General features: G+C 70.6%; 1 protein-coding gene across 2 annotated transcripts; it reads right to left on the reverse strand.

Annotated features, from left to right (window-relative positions):
* Positions 1–246: 246 nt before the first annotated feature.
* On the reverse strand, positions 247–19,140 carry LOC123357312 (protein bicaudal D homolog 2-like). 2 transcript variants are annotated; one of them, XM_045000601.1, is made up of 9 exons: positions 19,043–19,140; positions 16,834–17,076; positions 12,937–13,149; positions 7,118–7,270; positions 5,925–6,335; positions 3,095–3,745; positions 1,276–1,427; positions 1,029–1,200; positions 247–601 (listed from the first exon to the last, which is right to left on the reverse strand). In XM_045000601.1, the coding sequence occupies exons 2-9, from the start codon at positions 17,023–17,025 to the stop codon at positions 596–598; spliced, it is 1,950 nt and encodes a 649-aa protein (XP_044856536.1). In that variant the 5' UTR covers positions 17,026–17,076; positions 19,043–19,140; the 3' UTR covers positions 247–595. The 2 variants fall into 2 exon arrangements, with proteins under 2 accessions (XP_044856536.1, XP_044856537.1); XM_045000602.1 differs by lacking the exon at positions 19,043–19,140 and having other exon boundaries at positions 5,955–6,335; positions 16,834–17,192.
* Between the last annotated feature and the right edge of the window lie 1,227 nt (positions 19,141–20,367).

Here is a 20,367-nt window from a genome sequence, read left to right on the forward strand (position 1 = left end):
GAACACCAGGCCTGGCCCCGCACCGAGACGCCCCCACCCTGTGTGTGTGTGTGGGGGGGGAGTTCTGAGCACCAGGCCTGGCCCCGCACTGAGACGCCCCCACCCTGTGTGTGTGTGTGTGGGGGGGGGGAGTTCTGAGCACCAGGCCTGGCCCCACACCGAGACACCCCTGCCCAGTGTGTGTGTGTGTGGGGGGGGGGGGGGCTCCTCTGAGCACCAGGCCTGGCCCCACACCGAGATGCCCCCACCCAGTGTGTGTGTGTGTGTGGGGGGGGGGGGGTCTGAGCACCAGGCCTGGCCCCGCACCGAGACGCCCCCACCCAGTGTGTGTGTGTGGGGGGGGGGGCTCCTCTGAGCACGAGGCCAGGCCCCTGCCCCATACGTGGGGGGATGAAGGCAGAAGGAGGAGGTTTCACTCGGCCAGGCAGACTCCACCCTACCTAGCCCGGAGCGGTTAAGGCACAGCGGCTGCCGCTGGCAGAGGTCGGGGGGCTGGCGGCTTTTGCAGCACTGAAGGCGCGGGCGGTGCTGGTCCCGGCGCTGGCTCTGGTTGGCACCGCTCCCACGGCTTTCTCTGGAAGGCTGCCCCACGGTGTCAGTGCTGTGTGGGAAGAGGCAGTTACCTTCGGAGCACAGCGAAGGGGACATCGCCACCCCATGGCACCGCTCCCCACCCCCAGGCAGGGACTCATCTCAAGGGGAGCCGGCCTGGCTGCCTCACAGCTCCGCCCCACTGCCCTCTCCCTGCCTGGGGGGCAGAGACCAGCCAGGGAGACGTGCCTGAGTCTGCAAAGAGCCTGAACCCTTCACTCAGAGCAGGAGAAAGCCACCTCCAGGCACCTCAACTCCCAGCCCAGCAAAGGTCATTGTGGGGGGTCAGGAGCACAGCACCCGTGGCCCCCCAACTGCTGGGGAGCCAGGCTGCCACCCCGGGGGCAGGAGAGGAGTGAGCCCTCTGGCCCGTGGCCGTGTGGTACAGAGCCCCGGCCTGGCTGTGTGTCACCCGGGGGTGCCCCTGGCTGCCGTACCGCGGTGCTCCTGGGGCTGCGGGCTCTGCCCCTGGGGCCCTCCAGGCGCTGGCTGAGCGCCAGCTTCTGCTGAATGGCCATGCGCAGCAGGGAGCTCAGCGTCCTCTTCTCGTCCTCCGCCACCGCCAGCTGCCGCTGCATCTCCTCCAGCTGGGACACGTACTGCTCACACCTGGGGGGACGCAGGGGGTCAGGCCCCACGCCAGGGGGCAGCCCCGCCCCCGCCCCGCCCCGCAGCTCCCCTCACCTGCTGGCAAACATGGCGCGCAGGGAGGAGAAGGTGGTGGCGTCCTCCGTCAGGGCCTTCAGCTCGCGGCGCAGCTTGAGCATGGTGCCTGCCACCAGGGCCTTCTCCCCCTCGTACTGCGCCTTCAGGCTGGAGAGCGCCGCCTCCGCCGCCTGCGGGGAGCCGGGGTGAGAGCGGGTGGGGCCACGGCCTGCGCATCGGGGGGAGCCGGGGGGAGAGCGGGGTGGGGCCACGGCCTGCGCATCGGGGGAGCCGGGGGGAGAGCGGGGTGGGCCTATGGCCCCACATCCCCCCCAGCCTGCGCATCGGGGGGAGCCGGGGAGAGAGCGGGGTAGGCCCATGGCCCCCCAGCCTGCGCATCGGGGGGAGACGGGGTGAGAGCGGGGTGGGCCCATGGCCCCACGGCCCCCCCAGCCTGCGCATCGGGGGGAGCCGGGGGGAGAGCGGGGTGGCGCCACGGCCCCACGGCCCCCCCAGCCTGCGCATCGGGGGGAGCCGGGGGTGAGAGCGGGGTGGGCCCACGGCCCCCCAGCCTGCGCATCGGGGGGAGCCGGGGGAGAGAGCGGGGTGGGGCCATGGGCCCACGGCCCCCCCAGCCTGCGCATCGGGGGGAGCCGGGGGAGAGAGCGGGGTGGGGCCCTGGGCCCACGGCCCCCCCAGCCTGCGCATCGGGGGGAGCCAGGGGGAAGAGCGGGGTGGGCCCATGGCCCCACGTCCCCCGCAGCCTGCGCATCGGGAGGAGCCGGGGTGAGAGCGGGGTGGGGCCATGGCCCCACGTCCCCCCCAGCCTGCGCATCGGGGGGAGCCGGGGTGAGAGCGGGGTGGGGCCATGGCCCCACGGTCCCCCCAGCCTGCGCATCGGGGGGAGCCGGGGTGAGAGCGGGGTGGGCCCACGGCCCCACGGCCCCCCAGCCTGCGCATCGGGGGGAGACGGGGGAGAGCGGGGTAGGCCCATGGCCCCACGGCCCCCCCAGCCTGCGCATCGGGGGGAGACGGGGGAGAGCGGGGTGGGCCCATGGCCCCACGGCCCCCCCAGCCTGCGCATCAGGGGGAGCCAGGGGGGAGAGCGGGGTGGGCCCATGGCCCCACGGCCCCCGCAGCCTGCGCATCGGGGGGAGCCGGGGGGGAGAGCGGGGTGGGCCCACGGCCCCACGAGCCTGCGCATCGGGGGGAGCCGGGGGAGAGAGCGGGGTAGGCCCATGGCCCCACGGCCCCCCCAGCCTGCGCATCGGGGGGAGCCGGGGGTGAGAGCGGGGTGGGCCCATGGCCCCACGTCCCCCCCAGCCTGCGCATCGGGGGGAGCCGGGGGTGAAAGCCGGGTGGGCCCACGGCCCCACGGCCCCCCCAGCCTGCGCATCGGGGGGAGCCGGGGGTGAAAGCCGGGTGGGCCCATGGCCCCCACGTCCCCCACAGCCTGCACATCGGGGGGAGACGGCTGGGCCTGCACACCCCACACCTGGAGCCACGCCCCCTCCTCCCCCCACGACAGGAGGGGTTCCGGGGCCTGGCGAGCCCCCCAACCCCACAGCTCCCACCTGCAGCCGCGCCCCCACCTCCCCCCACGACAGGAGGGGTTCCGGGGCCTGGCGAGCCCCCCGACCCCACAGCTCCCACCTGCAGCCGCGCCCCCCTCCCCCCACGCCAGGAGGGGTTCCGGGGCCTGGCGCGCCCCCCGACCCCCCCTCCCCCCCGCCAGGAGGGTTCCCGGGGCCTGGCGCGCCCCCCTCCCCCCACGCCAGGAGGGGTTCCGGGGCCTGGCGCGCCCCCCGACCCCCCCTCCCCCCACGCCAGGAGGGGTCCCGGGGCCTGGCGCGCCCACCTGCTTGTTGGCCTTGAGCACGGTGCGCAGCGTGGCGATCTGCTCCCGCTTGGTGCTGAGCAGGGAGCGGAGCTTCACCCCCTCCTCGGCCAGCGCCTCCTTGTCCCGCTCGAGCTCGGCGGCTGGCGGGCCCTGCCTGGGGGGCTGCTGCCGCCACAGCACCAGCGCCCCCTGCAGGTGCCCCAGCTGCTCCCGCAGCACCGCCGCCAGGTTGGAGACATTGAGGGGCTCCCCGGGTGGCCCTACCCCTGGCTCCAGCTGCAGACGGGGCTTGCCCGCCGGCGGCCTCCTGGCGCCGCGCCCGTCCCGGTAATAATCCAGCACCACGCGCTGCGGCGTCAGGCCGCGCCAGGCGCAGACCTGGTGGTAGAGGGTGGCCAGTTCCTCCGTCAGCCCCAGCAGCTCCTCCTGGGCCTGGGCCAGCCGGGCCTGCAGCTCCCCTGCCAGCTTGCGGGCGGCCCGCAGCTGCCCCTCTAGCTGCGCCACCAGGTCCTGCCAGGGCTGGGGCTCCGGGGACGCCGGCCTGGCCTTGAGCTGCTCCAGGAGGAGGCCATTGCGCTGCTGCTGCTCCGACAAGGCCTCCCTGGCGCTGTCCAGCTGCCGCTGGGCCTCCTGCACATCAGCCGCCAGGGAGGCTCTCTCCCGGTCCGCCTGCGGGGCAGAGACAGCAGCCTGTGAGCATGGGGGCAGGACGCCTGGGTTCTAGCCGCGCCCTGGGCGGGGGAAGAGGGGCTTGGGAGCCAGGACTCCTGGGTTCCCTCCCCCCGTTGTTTGTTCAGGGACCTGCTCTTGTGGGGTCTGTGCAGCGCCCGGTGCCCGTCTCCATGGTGGTGGGAAGGGGGCATACGGCTCTCACACCATGTCTCCCAGTGCTTTGCGGAAAGCCCCAGGAGGCTGGATGGTTCGGGCACCTGCTCGCTGGGCGCGGAGCTGGCACGGCCCCGGTGCAGCCGCCAAGCGAGACACGAGGCGCTCGGCGGGGGCCTGCTGCTGCAGGATGTGGGGTGCATCAGTGGCTTCCTGCCATGCGCCACCCCCTCAGCGAGGGCGCCGCGGCGCCAGCACGAGGGACTCCCGCTTCATACCAGCTGGAAGCCAGCCCCACGGACCTGCTGTGCCACTCCAGGGGCAAAATGGGTGGGGGCAGGGAAGGCTGCTTCCTGGTCACAGAAGTGTTAAGGGCCCCATTGATGTGCAGGGGGGGTCAGCAATGAAGGGGTTAATTGATGACACCCCCCCCCCCAAGCTGCTCCTGCCAATCAGGCTCCCCATTGATAATGGCCGGGCCCCTCTTTACCCACCTAACGGGCTCAGCCCTCCAGCCGCTCCTGGATGTGAACCGGGCTTGGGTGCAGGGCAGCAGGCCCCCAAGGCAGACACTGCCCCCCCCCCGCGCTGGGAGTTCCCCAGGCTTCCCGCCCCGGGGAGCCCCTGGCACAAGACCCCCACCCCGCGGGGATCTGCCCCCCCCCACCCTGCCCGAAGCCTCCAGGCCCCAACCCCTAACACGAGATGCGCTGGGGTCTGCCCTGACCTGGGGCAGCTGGACTCCCCCGGCCCCGCCCCCCAACCTGGACTCCCCCCGGCCTCGCCCCCGTCCCCAGGCCCCGCCCCAGAGCAGCTGGAATCCCCCAGCCCCGCCCCCGAGGCCCCAAGCCCTGCCCCAGAGCAGCTGGAATCCCCCCGGCCCCGCCCCTGAGTCCCCCGGCCCCGCCCCTGAGTCCCCCGGCCCCGCCCCCACCCTGGAGCAGCTGGAATCCCCCGGCCCCGCCCCCGAGGCCCCAAGCCCTGCCCCAGAGCAGCTGGAATCCCCCCGGCCCCGCCCCTGAGTCCCCAGGCCCCGCCCCTGAGTCCCCCGGCCCCGCCCCCACCCTGGAGCAGCTGGAATCCCCCTGCCCCGCCCCCGAGGCCCCAAGCCCTGCCCCAGAGCAGCTGGACTCCCCCCGGCCTCGCCCCTGAGTCCCCAGGCCCCGCCCCAGAGCAGCTGGAATCCCCCCGGCCCCACCCCTGAGTCCCCCGGCCCCGCCCCTGAGTCCCCAGGCCCCGCCCCCACCCCAGAGCAGCTGGAATCCCCCGGCCCCGCCCCCGAGGCCCCAAGCCCTGCCCCAGAGCAGCTGGAATCCCCCGGCCCCGCCCCCGAGGCCCCAAGCCCTGCCCCAGAGCAGCTGGAATCCCCCCGGCCTCGCCCCTGAGTCCCCAGGCCCCTCCCCCCCCCAGGAGCTGCATGCCCCCGGCCCCGCCCCCGAGTCCCCAGGCCCCACCCCAGAGCAGCTGGACTCCCCTAGCCCCGCCCCTGAGACCCCAGGCCCCGCCCCAAAGCAGCTGGAATCCCCCAGCCCTGCCCCTGAGTCCCCAGGCCCTGCCCTGGAGCAGCTGGAATCCCCTAGCCCCGCCCCTGAGACCCCAGGCCCCGCCCCAAAGCAGCTGGAATCCCCCAGCCCCACCCCTGAGACCCCAGGCCCCGCCCCCATCCCAGAGCAGCTGGAATCCCCCAGCCCCGCCCCTGAGTCCCCAGGCCCTCCCCTTGAGCAGCTGGAATCCCATGGCCCCACCCCTGAGTCCCCAGGCCCCGCCCCCATCCCAGAGCAGCTGGAATCCCCCAGCCCCGCCCCTGAGTCCCCAGGCCCCGCCCAATAGCAGCTGGAATGCCCTGGCCCCGCCCCTGAGTCCCGAGGCCCCACCCCCGAGCAGCTGGAATCCCCCGGCCCCACCCCTGAGACCCCAGGCCCCGCCCCAAAGCAGCTGGAATCCCCTGGCCCCGCCCCTGAGTCCCCAGGCCCCGCCCCCGCCCCGCCCCAGAGCAGCTGGAATCCCCTGGCCCCGCCCCGACCTGGAACAGCTGCTGCCGCAGCTTGTGCACCTCTGCCAGGCTGAGCTCACTGAAGAGGTCGGCGACGAGGCCAGGCGCAGGGCGGGTGCAGGGGGTGGACACCCGCTCCCCAAAGTCCCCCACGCTGGTGCTGCCATTGGCGAAGCCGCTGTCCAGCTCCTCATCCTGGCTTAGCTCCTCCAGGCCGGCCTGCAGGCTGCCCAGCGAGCCAGGACGGCCCCCGGTGCAGGCCACCAGCTCCCGCCGCAGCTCCCGCTGCTGCTCACGCTCCACCGCCAGTGTCTCCAGCGCCTCCTCCAGCTGCCGCTCCGCCAGCTCCCGCAGCCGCCCCAGCTCCTCCAGCTGGACTCCGGCCAGCACCGCCTCCTCCTCCCGGCGCCGCAGCTCATGCTTCAAGGCCTCAAACTCCACCTGCCAGGGAGGGAGGGGGCTGTCAGGACTCCTGGGTTCTCTCCCGGCTCTGGGAGGGGAGTGGGAGCTAGTGGGGTAGAGCAGGGGGGGCTGGGAGCCAGGACTCCTGGATTCTCTCCCCGGCTCTGGGAGGGGAGTGGGGGCTGGTGGTTAGAGCGGGGGGGCTGGGAGCCAGGACTCCTGGGTTCTCTCCCGGCTCTGGGAGGGGAGTGGGAGCTAGTGGGTTAGAGCGGGGGGGCTGGGAGCCAGGACTCCTGGGTTCTCTCCCCGGCTCTGGGAGGGGAGTGGGGGCTGGTGGGTTAGAGCGGGGGGGCTGGGAGCCAGGACTCCTGGGTTCTCTCCCAGCTCTGGGAGGGGAGTGGGGGCTGGTGGTTAGAGCGGGGGGGCTGGGAGCCAGGACTCCTGGGTTCTCTCCCGGCTCTGGGAGGGGAGTGGGGGCTAGTGGGGTAGAGCAGGGGGGGCTGGGAGCCAGGACTCCTGGGTTCTCTCCCTGGCTCTGGGAGGGGAGTGGGGGCTAGTGGGGTAGAGCAGGGGGGGCTGGGAGCCAGGACTCCTGGGTTCTCTCCCCAGACACCCTCAGAGGGTTGAGGAGGGGGAGCAAGAGTCGGCCCTGGCCACACAAGCGGTTTCCTTGCCCTCTCTTGTCCCGTGGGCCACCCCTTGTCCCAAGTGAGGCACAATCAGCCCCTCCAGCACAGGGACCCCAGGAGATCTTCCCGCCATCCCGAGAGGCGGCTCACAGCGTCCCCGAGCCGCAGCATGAGGGGCTGGGGGCGAGGTACCTGGTTGCCCTTGAGCACCGACACCTGCTTCTGCAGGGAGATGTTCTCCTCCTCCAGCTCGGCGCAGTCCTGCAGCTGCCGCAGCTCCCGGCTCTTGTGCTGCTTCAGCTCCTCCCGCAGCTGGGCCTTCTCTGCATCCAGGGCCTGGCACTCCTGGCGCAAAGGGGCACCATTAGTGCCCCGGTGGGGCAGGAGGGGGCCCACCCAGGATCCCTGGGGGAAAGGAGCGAGCCTGGGGACCCAAGCTATGGCACAGCCCACCACAGGGGAATCGTGGACTCTGGGCGCTCCACCAGGCGCCGACCGCTCCTGGCTTTCCGGCTGCTCACTAGCACAAGGGGTGAGTTTGGGGGTATGTGACAACGTGGGGGATTGTCTGGTTTTTTCCTTGTTTTTCCACTGGGTTACATGCAGAGGGGGTGGGACTCAGTGTCCCTGGGGGTTGCTGGTTTAACGGGGGGAGGGGAGGGAAGTTGGGACCCCGGCTGATGGCCTGGAGGATGGAGACCCCAGTCACTGGTGACCTGGTGACCCAGAGGCCCAGCTCAGGAGTCGCAGCCGGTTCTGGCCAGTGGGGGACAATGGGCTGTGGGGAGAGGGGCCCGGGGACCTGCCCAGCCGGCTCCAGCCCGAGGGGCCAGAGGACAGAGGAGGGGAGAGGAGCCCGGAGAGAAGCCAATGGACAGAGGCGGGCTTGGGGCCGGGGGCAGCAGATGCCCAGCTGGGAAGCAGGGGGCTCGGGGCTGGAGAGGGGGAGCAGGCAGGGGAGATTCCTGTGCCGGGGTCAGACGCTGGATAAACCTCCTGGGTGACGCTGGCGGAGAGTCGCTCCGGGCTAGGGAATGGGTGTGTGTGTGGGCGGGGGGGGATTATCCCCTTCAGGGGGTGGAGGCCCCGGGGGCCCAGTGCAAGGGGACGGACTCACAGATGGTGCCCACTCGTGGCCCCGTGGGGGGTGCCCCTTTCAGTGCGACAGCCCTTCTCGGGGGGCCGCTCTCCTTCGGGGTCAGGCCCCTCCACCTCCTGCAGCTGCACCTCTCTGAGCCTCAGCACGTCTGTCTCTGTCGTGGGCCCCCCAGGGAGTCCCCTTGCTCTGGCCCCCCCCCCCCCCTAGCCCGGAGCGACTCTCAGCCAGCATAAAACAAGAAGGTTTATTGAGTGTCTGACCCCAGCACAGGAAACTCTCAGGGCCTCAGGCCTGGCCTCCCTCAGCCCAGCACGTCCCAGCCCCCTGCAGCCAGGGGGGCTCTGCCTGCTCCCCCTCTCCAGCCCCGAGCCCCCTGCTTCCCAGCTGGGCATCTGATATCGCCGGCCCCAAGCCCCCTCTGTCCATTGTCTTCTCTTCAGGTAAACAAGCTCGTAAAACCAGAAGGCCTGGGCCCCCTCTCCTCTCCTCTCAGCCCCCTCTGGCTGGAACCGGCTGGTCAGGTCACCGGGGTCCTCTCTTCGCAGCCCATTGTCCCCCACTGGCCAGAAGCGGCTGCGACTCCTGAGCTGGGAATCCGGGTCACCAGTCGCTGGGGTCTCCATCCTCCAGGCCATCGGCCGGGGTCCCGAGTTCCCTCTCCAGTCCTGTGTCCCAACAAACTCCCTCTCCCCTCCCCTCGTTAAACCCGTAACTCCCGGGGACACTGAGTCCCACCCCCCTGCATGCAACCCACTGGGAAACACAGAGAACCCAAGAAAAGCCCCCACTTCGGCCCAGGGCCCCACGGCAGAGACAGACGTGCTAAGGCTCAGAGAGGTGCAGCGCCAGGAGGAGGAGTGGACCCCCAAGAAGGGCTGTCGCCCTGAAGGGAGTTCCCCCCACGGACCGCACGGGGCCAAGAGTGGGCAGCATCTGGGAGTCCGTGTCAGGGTAGGAACCGGCTGTAACACTTGGTGCGTGAGCCTCACTTTCCCCATGTGCAGCAGAGTCCTGTGGCACCGGAGAGACTAACAGACGTGCTGGCGCGTGAGCGTTCGTGGGTGCACAGCCACCCGGTCGGCCGCGAAAGCTCCTGCTCCAGTCCGGCTGTGGGTCCGTCCGGTGCCGCAGGGCTCTGCCGCGCTTGCAGACCCAGACCGACGGCTCCCCGGACGGTAACCAGGCGGGGGGAGGAGGCGAATGGCGCCCGGCTGTCCCAGGTTCGGGGCCCAGCTCAATGTGCAGGGACCACACACCCCCAGCCACCGCGAGCAGCGGGAAAAGACGGTTACTCACCTGTAGTAACTGGTGTTCTTCGAGATGTGTTGCTCCAATCCATTCCAGTTAGGTGTGCGCGCCGCGTGCACGGCTCTTCGGAACTTTTACCCTAGCAACACTCGGTGGGTCGGCTGGGCACCCCCTGGAGTGGCGCCGCTATGGCGCAGGATATATACCCCTGCCGACCCATCCGCTCCTCAGTTCCTTCTTGCCGGCTACTCCGACAGAGGGGAAGGAGGGCGGGTCTGGAATGGATAGGAGCAACATCTCGAAGAACAACAGTTACTACAGGTGAGTAACCGTCTTTTCTTCTTCGAGTGATTGCTCCTATGCATTCCAGTTAGGTGATTCCCAAGCCTTACCTAGGCGGTGGGGTCGGAGTTAGATGCTGCAGAATGCAAACTTCTGTGCCAAAGGCTGCATCATCTCTGGACACTTGGGCCAATGAGGCAAAGGTGTGGACTAGCTGCACGACACATCCCCTGAAAGGGTATGTGGGCCAAGAAGGCAGCAGGGAAGCCTGAGCCCTGGCGGAATGTGCAGTAAGGTGGCTCCATGGAACATGGGCTAAACACAGGAGGCGCAGATGCACCAGTCATCGAAGATGAAATCCTCTAGGAGGAGACAGGTATGTCCCTCGTCCGGTATGCCAGTACGATGAAGATTCGGGGGCGTTACGCAAGGGCTTTGTCCGCTCGATATAGATTGCGGACGCCCTACGGACGTCTAGGGAGGGCAATTGTTGCTCTCCTTGCGATGAGTGTCGGAAAGAAGACCGGAAGGAAGCTATCCTGGATGATACGAGAGGCTGACACCACCTTTAGGGAGGAAGGCCGGACACGGTCACAACTGCACTTGTCCTTGAGAGACACAGTATACCGTGGGTCCATCGCGAGCGCCTGAAGCTCGGAGACTCGCCTGGCCGATGGAAAGGCTACAAAGAAGACTGTCTTCCAGGACAGGTATGCCAGCGAGCATGGCGTCCGTGTCCCGAATGGGCAATCATAAAACTGGCGAGAACCAGGTTGAAGACCCAGGTTGTGGCGGGGGCCAACCGGGGGGGGTATAACGCTCCAAGTCCTTGAGGAATCTAGAAACCACAAGGCGTAAGAATACGGAGCGGCCACTCCCCGCTGGGTGGAAGGGAGAGATGGCTGCCAAGAGTGCCCTTTGGTAGAGTCTCCTTCTCTAACTGACGTCGCTCGACTCGGCACCGGGGATCGGTACCGGGAGACATACCGGTACCGAGAGCAAGACCTGCCACCGGAGCTGTGCTGGGCGGTCGACCGAGAGCGCGAGGCTCGACGTTCAGGAGTGGGTACGGGAGTCTCGGTGCCTGGGGCGGTGCCAGGAGCGGGATCGGTGCCGAATGTACCGGGCCAGCGAACGTGACACTGGCCGGTGCCGCGAGTACTAAAGGTACCGCAATGGAGAACGGTGCCGAGACCACGAGCGGCGTCGGGACCTCGATCGGTGACGGGACCGAGAACGTCTGCGGAACCGCGATCGGGGACGGTGCCGCTCTGCGGTGCCGACGCAGGGTGGCGTGAGCAAGACAGGCTCGCCGATAGACAATATAACCCGCACCGGGGATGTCGGGGGTTAAGCAGCGCAGGCTCTGCCCTTGCCATCAACTCCCTCGCTGTGGAAATGTTCCCAGCGTGGAGGGAATAGTGAGCTCGACCACAGCTCGCGCCGGGGAGCATTCAGGTGTTGGACTCGACGGCTCTTGCGAGGCCGTAGTCTACGGTGCTGATACTGTCGGTGCCGTAGCAGTCACCGGTGCCGGGCAGCCCAACGTAGTAGAGCGCTCGGGCTGCGGAGCGGGCCTCTCGGACGCCGCTGAAAAGCGAGCTCGACCACGGTCTGTACCGGGGAGCTTTCCAGCACCGGACTCAACAGCTCTTGCCTGGCCGGAGTTAACGGTGCGGATACTGTCAGTGCCGCGGCAGACACCGGTGCCGGGCGATCCGACTGAGCATAGCGCTCGGCTGCGGAGCAGGCGGCTCGGACGCAGCTTCATAACGAGCTCGACCACGGTCCGTACCGGGGAGATCTCCAGCACCGGACTCGACGGCTCTTGCCTGGCCGGAGTTAATGGTGCGGATACTGTCGGTGCCGCAGCCGACCTCGGTGCCGGGCGATCCGACAGTGCATAGCACTCGGCTGCGGAGCAGACGGCTCAGACGCAGCGTCTTAGCGAGCTCGACCACGGTCCGTACCGGGGAGCTTTCCGGCACCGGACTCGACGGCTCTTGTCTGGCCGGAGTTAACGGTGCGGATACTGTCGGTGCCGCGGCAGACACCGGTGCCGGGCGATCCGACTGAGCATAGCGCTCGGCTGCGGAGCAGGCAGCTCAGACGCAGCGTCATAGCGAGCTCGACCACGGTCCGTACCGGGGAGCTTTCCGGCACCGGACTCGACGGCTCTTGCCTGGCCGGAGTTAAGGGTGCGGATATTGTCGGTGCCGCGGCAGACCTCGGTGCCGGGCAATCCGACTGAGCATAGTGCTCGGCTGCGGAGCAGGCGGCTCGGACGCAGCAAGTATATTGTGCCTCTTCCTCCTCCAGGAGAGGGAACCATGCCGAGCGGACGTCGGAGTCAGCGAGGGCCAGTGCTGGGAGGCCTTGGCGGCACCGGGGAACCGGTGCCGAGGGAGCGCTCCTTGAAGACTAACCAGCGCTCGGCGCCGAGAGCGAAGGAGCAAGAGCTGCCTCCCTCAGGAGCTGTTTGAGACGAAAGTCCCACTCCCCTTTGTTCTAGGATCAAAGGCCCCGCGAATGCGGCACTTATCTGTCAGTTGAGAATCCTCCAGGCACTTAGGAGAGGATCTCTTGCCGGCAACGGCTTGTGGCCGGCCGAGCAGTGTAAAACCCTGTGGACCGGGCATCGGACCCGGCACCGGGTGAGGGGAAGGGGATAAACCCCGAACCCCTGAAAATAAATCCTATACTACAAACAAATAAAGTCAACTACAACTATAAACTATACACTAAACGAGAGAAAACTACGAGTAGCTAGGGAGGTGGAGGTCAGCTAAGCTGTGCTCCACTGTTCTAACGGCCGTCACGGGCGGAAAGAAGGAACTGAGGAGCGGACGGGCCGGCTGGGGTATATATCCTGCGCTATGGCGGCGCCACTCCAGGGGGTGCCCAGCCGACCCACCGAGTGTTGCTAGGGTAAAAGTCTTCCGAAGAGGCGCGCACACCTACATGGAATGCATAGGAGCAATCACTCGAAGAACCACCAAGAGCTGGGGGGGCAGGGGAGATGGGACAGGAGAGAGGGACAAGGTGGGAGCCCAGGGGACACCCTTTGGCTGGGCCAGGTTGTAACTTCCAGACACCCGGGGGCAGTTCTCTCTCCCCCTCCCGCAGGTGTCCCGTTCAGGTGGGCTCGCGGCAGGGAACGTCCGGCCTGACGCAGGGGGGCTGCAGGCTCCGAGGGGCAGTCCCAGGAGGTCGGGGAAAGAGGGAGACCCCAAGGGGTCCAGCCCACTGAAGGGGTCCTCCCAGGACTCCTGTGGAGCATGGGACCTGTGGCTCCTTGCTCTGAGCCAGGCTGCGTGGGGAGGGGAGTGCTTGGCCCTGGCCTGGAGGGGGTGCCAGGAAGAGGGGACCGCAGGGCACTCACCTGGCGCAGCTCCTGCAGGGCAGCGCTCAGCCGCTCGCTCTCGGCACCCGCGTTGCTCAGCTGGCATCGCAGCTGCCTCAGGTCTCCCTGCTGCTCCTCAAGGCGGGCTGCCAGCTGGGCCTCCTTGGCCGCAGCCTCGCGCACCAGGCTCTCCTCCCGGTTCTCCCCAGCCACCGCTGCCCGCTTGTGGCTGCTGTGACAGTCAGCCAGGGCCTGCCAGCCGGAGGGCAGAGAGAGAGAATTGGTGAGGAGGGGTCACCCAGGCTACGTGTTCGGCAGAATGCCTGGTGCAAAGGGCACACACACAGGGCGCTGGGGCAGGGGATGTGGGGGGCTCCCCATGGCAGTGCCAGGCTGACCCCGATCTGGGCACACACACAGGGCGCTGGGGCAGGGGATGTGGGGGGCTCCCCCGGCAGTGCCCAGGCTGACCCCGATCTGGGCACACACACAGGGCGCTGGGGCAGGGGATGTGGGGGGCTCCCCCGGCAGTGCCCAGGCTGACCCCGATCTGGGCACACACACAGGGCGCTGGGGCAGGGGATGTGGGGGGCTCCCCATGGCAGTGCCAGGCTGACCCCGATCTGGGCACACACACAGGGCGCTGGGGCAGGGGATGTGGGGGGCTCCCCCGGCAGTGCCCAGGCTGACCCCGATCTGGGCACACACACAGGGCGCTGGGGCAGGGGATGTGGGGGGCTCCCCATGGCAGTGCCCAGGCTGACCCCGATCTGGGCACACACACAGGGCGCTGGGGCAGGGGATGTGGGGGGCTCCCCATGGCAGTGCCCAGGCTGACCCCGATCTGGGCACACACACAGGGCGCTGGGGCAGGGGATGTGGGGGGCTCCCCCGGCAGTGCCCAGGCTGACCCCGATCTGGGCACACACACAGGGCGCTGGGGCAGGGGATGTGGGGGGCTCCCCCGGCAGTGCCCAGGCTGACCCCGATCTGGGCACACACACAGGGCGCTGGGGCAGGGGATGTGGGGGGCTCCCCCGGCAGTGCCCAGGCTGACCCCGATCTGGGCACACACACAGGGCGCTGGGGCAGGGGATGTGGGGGGCTCCCCATGGCAGTGCCCAGGCTGACCCCGATCTGGGCACACACACAGGGCGCGGGGGCAGGGGATGTGTGGGGCTCCCCATGGCAGTGCCAGGCTGACCCCGATCTGGGCGCACACACACAGGGCGCTGGGGCAGGGGATGTGGGGGGCTCCCCATGGCAGTGCCAGGCTGACCCCGATCTGGGCGCACACACACAGGGCGCTGGGGCAGGGGATGTGGGGGGCTCCCCCAGCAGTGCCCAGGCTGACCCCGATCTGGGCACACACACAGGGCACTGGGGCAGGGGATGTGGGGGGCTCCCCCGGCAGTGCACAGGCTGACCCCGATCTGGGCACACACACAGGGCGCTGGGGCAGGGGATGTGGGGGGCTCCCCATGGCAGTGCCCAGGCTGACCCCGATCTGGGCACACACACAGGGCGCTGAGGCAGGGGATGTGGGGGGCTCCCCATGGCAGTGCCAGGCTGACCCCGATCTGGGCACACACACAGGGCGCTGAGGCAGGGGATGTGGGGGGCTCCCCATGGCAGTGCCAGGCTGACCCCGATCTGAGCACACACACAGGGCACTGGGGCAGGGGATGTGGGGGGCTCCCCATGGCAGTGCCAGGCTGACCCCGATCTGAGCACACACACAGGGCACTGGGGCAGGGGATGTGGGGGGCTCCCCATGGCAGTGCCCAGGCTGACCCCGATCTGGGCACACACACAGGGCACTGGGGCAGGGGATGTGGGGGGCTCCCCATGGCAGTGCCCAGGCTGACCCCGATCTGGGCACACACACAGGGCACTGGGGCAGGGGATGTGGGGGGCTCCCCATGGCAGTGCCCAGGCTGACCCCGATCTGGGCACACACACAGGGCACTGGGGCAGGGGATGTGGGGGGCTCCCCCGGCAGTGCCCAGGCTGACCCCGATCTGGGCACACACACAGGGCGCTGGGGCAGGGGATGTGGGAGGCTCCCCCGGCAGTGCCAGGCTGACCCCGATCTGGGCACACACACAGGGCGCTGGGGCAGGGGATGTGGGGGGCTCCCCATGGCAGTGCCCAGGCTGACCCCGATCTGGGCACACACACAGGGCACTGGGGCAGGGGATGTGGGAGGCTCCCCCGGCAGTGCCAGGCTGACCCCGATCTGGGCACACACACAGGGCGCTGGGGCAGGGGATGTGGGGGGCTCCCCCGGCAGTGCCCAGGCTGACCCCGATCTGGGCACACACACAGGGCGCTGGGGCAGGGGATGTGGGGGGCTCCCCATGGCAGTGCCAGGCTGACCCTGATCTGGGCACACACACAGGGCGCTGGGGCAGGGGATGTGGGGGGCTCCCCCGGCAGTGCCCAGGCTGACCCCGGTCTGGGCACACACACAGGGCGCTGGGGCAGGGGATGTGGGGGGCTCCCCCGGCAGTGCCAGGCTGACCCCTGATCTGGGCACACACACAGGGCGCTGGGGCACGGGATGTGGGGGGCTCTCCATGGCAGTGCCCAGGCTGACCCCGATCTGGGCACACGCACAGTGCGCTGGGGCAGGGGATGTGGGGGGCTCCCCATGGCAGTGCCAGGCTGACCCCGATCTGGGCACACACAGGGCACTGGGGCAGGGGATGTGGGGGGCTGCCCCGGCAGTGCCCAGGCTGACCCCGATCTGGGCACACACACAGGGCGCTGAGGCAGGGGATGTGGGGGGCTCCCCATGGCAGTGCCAGGCTGACCCCGATCTGGGCACACACACAGGGCGCTGAGGCAGGGGATGTGGGGGGCTCCCCATGGCAGTGCCCAGGCTGACCCCGATCTGGGCACACACAGGGCGCTGGGGCAGGGGATGTGGGGGGCTCCCCCAGCAGTGCCCAGGCTGACCCCGATCTGGGCACACACACAGGGCGCTGGGGCAGGGGATGTGGGGGGCTCCCCCGGCAGTGCCCAGGCTGACCCCGATCTGGGCACACACACAGGGCGCTGGGGCAGGGGATGTGGGGGGCTCCCCCGGCAGTGCCAGGCTGACCCCTGATCTGGGCACACACACAGGGCGCTGGGGCAGGGGATGTGGGAGGCTCCCCCGGCAGTGCCCAGGCTGACCCCGATCTGGGCACACACACAGGGCGCTGGGGCAGGGGATGTGGGAGGCTCCCCATGGCAGTGCCAGGCTGACCCCGATCTGGGCACACACACAGGGCACTGGGGCAGGGGATGTGGGGGGCTCCCCCGGCAGTGCCCAGGCTGACCCCGATCTGGGCACACACCCCGGGCGCTGGGGCAGGGGATGTGGGGGGCTCCCCCGGCAGTGCCAGGCTGACCCCTGATCTGGGCACACACACAGGGCGCTGGGGCAGGGGATGTGGGGGGCTCCCCCGGCAGTGCCCAGGCTGACCCCGATCTGGGCACACACACAGGGCGCTGGGGCAGGGGATGTGGGGGGCTCCCCATGGCAGTGCCAGGCTGACACCGATCTGGGCACACACACAGGGCGCTGGGGCAGGGGATGTGGGGGGCTCCCCATGGCAGTGCCAGGCTGACCCCGATCTGGGCACACACACAGGGCGCTGGGGCAGGGGATGTGGGGGGCTCCCCATGGCAGTGCCAGGCTAACCCCGATCTGGGCACACACACAGGGCGCTGGGGCAGGGGATGTGGGGGGCTCCCCCGGCAGTGCCCAGGCTGACCCCGATCTGGGCACACACACAGGGCGCTGGGGCAGGGGATGTGGGGGGCTCCCCCGGCAGTGCCCAGGCTGACCCCGATCTGGGCACACACACAGGGCGCTGGGGCAGGGGATGTGGGGGGCTCCCCCGGCAGTGCCCAGGCTGACCCCGATCTGTGCCTGCCCCCCCTCACCTCCTTCATTTGGGTCAGCTCCGAGCTCAGCCTGTCTAACTGCCCCTCCAGCTCCCCGCAGCGCTGCTTGAGCTCCCCGTTCTCCTCCAGCACCGCCAGTCCGTACTGGGCGGCCTGGACCTTCTCCTGCGTCGCCTCCTGCAGCTCGGCCGCCAGGCGCCCCACCTCCGCCTGCAGCTGGGCCAGCTCCATGGTGGGCACCGGGGGGCAGGTCTGGGGCCCGGCGGGGGGCAGCGGCGATGCCTGCGGCAGGGAGAAGGAGTAAAAGCTATAACCTCCTGCAGCCCGACGCACCTGTACCCTCCCCCCAGGGGTGCACCTGAAGTGGGGGAGGGAAAGGATGGGGGAGATGCAGGGGGAGAAAGGGAGCGGGGGGGGAGGGGGCAGAAGTGGGGGGCCGCAGAGGCCCCCGGGAGCGGGGGGGGGGGGGGCCGAAGGGGGGGGCCGCAGAGGCCCCCGGGAGTGGGGGGGGGGGAGGGGGGCATATGGGGGGGGCCGCAGCGGCCCCCGGGAGCGGGGGGTGGAGGGGGCCGTGGTGGGGGGGCCGCAGAGGCCCCCGGGAGCGGGGGGGTGGAGGGGGCAGAGGTGGGGGGGCCGCAGAGGCCCCCGGGAGCGGGGGGGTCTCGGGTGCAGAGGTGGGGGGGCCGCAGAGGCCCCCGGGAGCGGGGGGGTGGAGGGGGCAGAGGTGGGGGGGCTGCAGAGGCCCCCGGGAGCGGGGGGGGGAGGGGGGCAGAGGTGGGGGGGGCCGCGGAGGCCCCCGGGGGCGGGGGAGGAGGAGGGCAGAGGTGGGGGAGGGGGGCAGAGGCCCCCGGGAGCGGGGGAGGAGGAGGGCAGAGGTGGGGGAGGGGGGCAGAGGCCCCCGGGAGCGGGGGAGGAGGAGGGCAGAGGTGGGGGAGGGGGGCAGAGGCCCCCGGGAGCGGGGGGGGGGAGGGGGACAGAGGTGGGGAGGGCCGCAGAGGCCCCCGGGAGCGGGGGGGCGGGGGGCAGAGGGGGGGGGGGCGCAGAGGCCCCCGGGAGCGGGGGGGGAGGGGGGCAGAGGTGGGGGGGGCGCAGAGGCCCCCGGGCGCGGGGGGGGAGGGGGGCAGAGGGGGGGGGGGCGCAGAGGCCCCCGGGCGCGGGGGGGGGGGGGGGCAGGGGGGGGGGGGGGGCGGCAGCGGCCCCCGGGAGGGGGGGGAGGAGGGCAGAGGTGGGGGGGGCGCAGAGGCCCCCGGGAGCAGGGTGGGGGAGGGGGGCAGAGGTGGGGGGGCCGCAGAGGCCCCCGGGAGCGGGGGGGGAGGAGGGCAGAGGTGGGGGGGGCGCAGAGGCCCCCGGGAGCAGGGTGGGGGAGGGGGCAGAGGTGGGGGGGGCGCAGAGGCCCCCGGGAGCGGGGGGGGGGGGGGGGCAGAGGTGGGGGGGGCCGCAGAGGCCCCCGGGAGCGGGGGGGGGAGGGGGGCAGAGGTGGGGGGGGCCGCAGTGGCCCCCGGGAGCGGGGGGGGGTGGGGGGCAGAGGTGGGGGGGCCGCAGAGGCCCCCGGGAGCGGGGGGGGAGGGGGCAGAGGTGGGGGGGGCGCAGAGGCCCCCGGGAGCGGGGGGCGGCGGGGGGCAGAGGTGGGGGGGGCCGCAGAGGCCCCCGGGCGGGGGGGGGGGAGGGGGCAGTCGAGGGGGGGGCCGGGGAGGCCCCCGGCGGCGGGGGGGGAGGGGGCAGAGGTGGGGGGGGGCAGAGGCCCCCGGGAGCGGGGGGGGCGGGGGGCCGAGGGGGGGGGGGCCGCAGAGGCCCCCGGGAGCGGGGGGGGGAGGGGGCCGAGGTGGGGGGGGCCGCAGAGGCCCCCGGGAGCGGGGGGGGGAGGGGGCAGAGGTGGGGGGGGCCGCAGAGGCCCCCGGGAGCGGGGGGGGAGGGGGGCAGAGGCCCCCGGGAGCGGGGGGGGGAGGGGGGCAGGACAGGGGGCGGGGCAGAGGATGCTCCCTCAGGGGCGGGGAACCAGGTAGCTCCTCCCCCGGGAGCGTCCCCTACTCCGCCTCCTTCCGAGCGGGGGGCGGGGCCAGCCTCCTCCAATGGCAGCCAGGCCTGCCTCGTTCCGGGCCGAGGGGGCGGGGCCAGCCCTCAGCGCCCGGCCTCATTGCGGGCCGCGCGCGGGCCGGGGGCGCGCGCCCCCCTCACGGCGGCTCCGCTCCCGCCCCGGCTCCCCAGCGCGGCGCGGCCGGGCGGCTCCCGGCCGCCTCGCGGCGCTCACCCGGCCGCGACTCCGCGGGCGCCGCTGCCGCTGTCGTCACCGCCGCCACCAGGCCTGTCCCGGCTCTGGCCCCGCCCCTCCCTTCTATATACGCCCCCTGCCCCTCCCCGTTTGAAATTCCTCGCGCGCCTCACGGAGGGCACGCCCCGTCCCCCGTTCTGATTGGCCGGGCGGCACCTCATCCCGCCCCTTCCCCGTCTTCCGATTGGTCGCTGCCTTTTTTCTCTCCGCCGATAGGCCGAGCTGTTAGCCAGCCACGCCACGTCCCGTCCGCTGTCCTGTGCTCCGCCGCCTTGCAACGCCTTCTCATCTGATTGGACGAGCTCTGGCCACGCCCTGCTTCTCTCCTGATTGCTCGCTGTCTCCCAGCCTTCCCGCCAGGCTTCCCCAAGGCTTCGTCTCCTGATTGGCTGGCGCTTCCCTCCGCCCCTCGAGACCCGCCCAACGGTCGGTGGAGAGCGGGAAGCCATTGATTGACAGGGCCAAAGCTGCAGGGACCGAACCTCTTTGGGGCTGGCCCTCTCCCATTGGTTTATCGCCAACCAGAGGGGCCTGCCCTTCCGTCCCGCCTCTCTGAGGTGAGGGGCAGGGGAAGTGCCACCTATAATAGCCCCCCAGAGAACCCCCCCCCGGCCCGTGATGGCTCCCATTGGCGTGAGTGACGCTAACAGGCCTGCCCCAGGGGCTCATGGGAGGGGCACTGACTGACAGCCATGATGGCTCCCATTGGCGTGAGTGACGCTAACAGACAGGCCTGCCCCAGGGGCTCATGGGAGGGGCACTGACTGGCAGCCATGATGGCTCCCATTGGCGTGAGTGACGCTAACAGACAGGCCTGCCCCAGGGGCTCATGGGAGGGGCACTGACTGGCAGCCATGATGGCTCCCATTGGCATGAGTGATGCTAACAGGCCTGCCCCAGGGGCTCATGGGAGGGGCACTGACTGACAGCCATGATGGCTCCCATTGGCGTGAGTGACGCTAACAAACAGGCCTGCCCCAGGGGCTCATGGGAGGGGCACTGACTGACAGCCATGATGGCTCCCATTGGTGAGTGATGCCAACCGACACCCCTACATAACATAAGAACGGCCGTACCGGGTCAGACCAAAGGTCCATCTAGCCCAGTATCTGTCTACCGACAGTGGCCAATGCCAGGTGCCCCAGAGGGAGTGAACCTAACAGACAATGATCAAGTGATCTCTCTCCTGCCATCCATCTCCATCCTCTGACGAACAGAGGCTAGGGACACCATTCTTACCCATCCTGGCTAATAGCCATTTATGGACTTAGCCACCATGAATGTATCCAGTTCCCTTTTAAACA

This window comes from Mauremys mutica, unplaced genomic scaffold (assembly GCF_020497125.1).
Source record: "Mauremys mutica isolate MM-2020 ecotype Southern unplaced genomic scaffold, ASM2049712v1 000503F_np12_obj, whole genome shotgun sequence".
NCBI classification, from domain to species: domain Eukaryota; kingdom Metazoa; phylum Chordata; order Testudines; family Geoemydidae; genus Mauremys; species Mauremys mutica.

Bases quoted from the DNA above. Each gene is read 5' to 3' on its own strand.
- LOC123357312 (XM_045000601.1), bottom strand. From the start codon at position 17,025: ATGGAGCTGGCCCAGCTGCAGGCGGAGGTGGGGCGCCTGGCGGCCGAG. The intron at 6,336-7,117 runs GTACCTCGCCCC...CCTCCCTGGCAG, and splicing joins CGGTGCTCAAGGGCAACCAG to GTGGAGTTTGAGGCCTTGAA. The intron at 1,428-3,094 runs GTGGGCGCGCCA...GGCTCCCCGCAG, and splicing joins TGCTCAAGGCCAACAAGCAG to GCGGCGGAGGCGGCGCTCTC.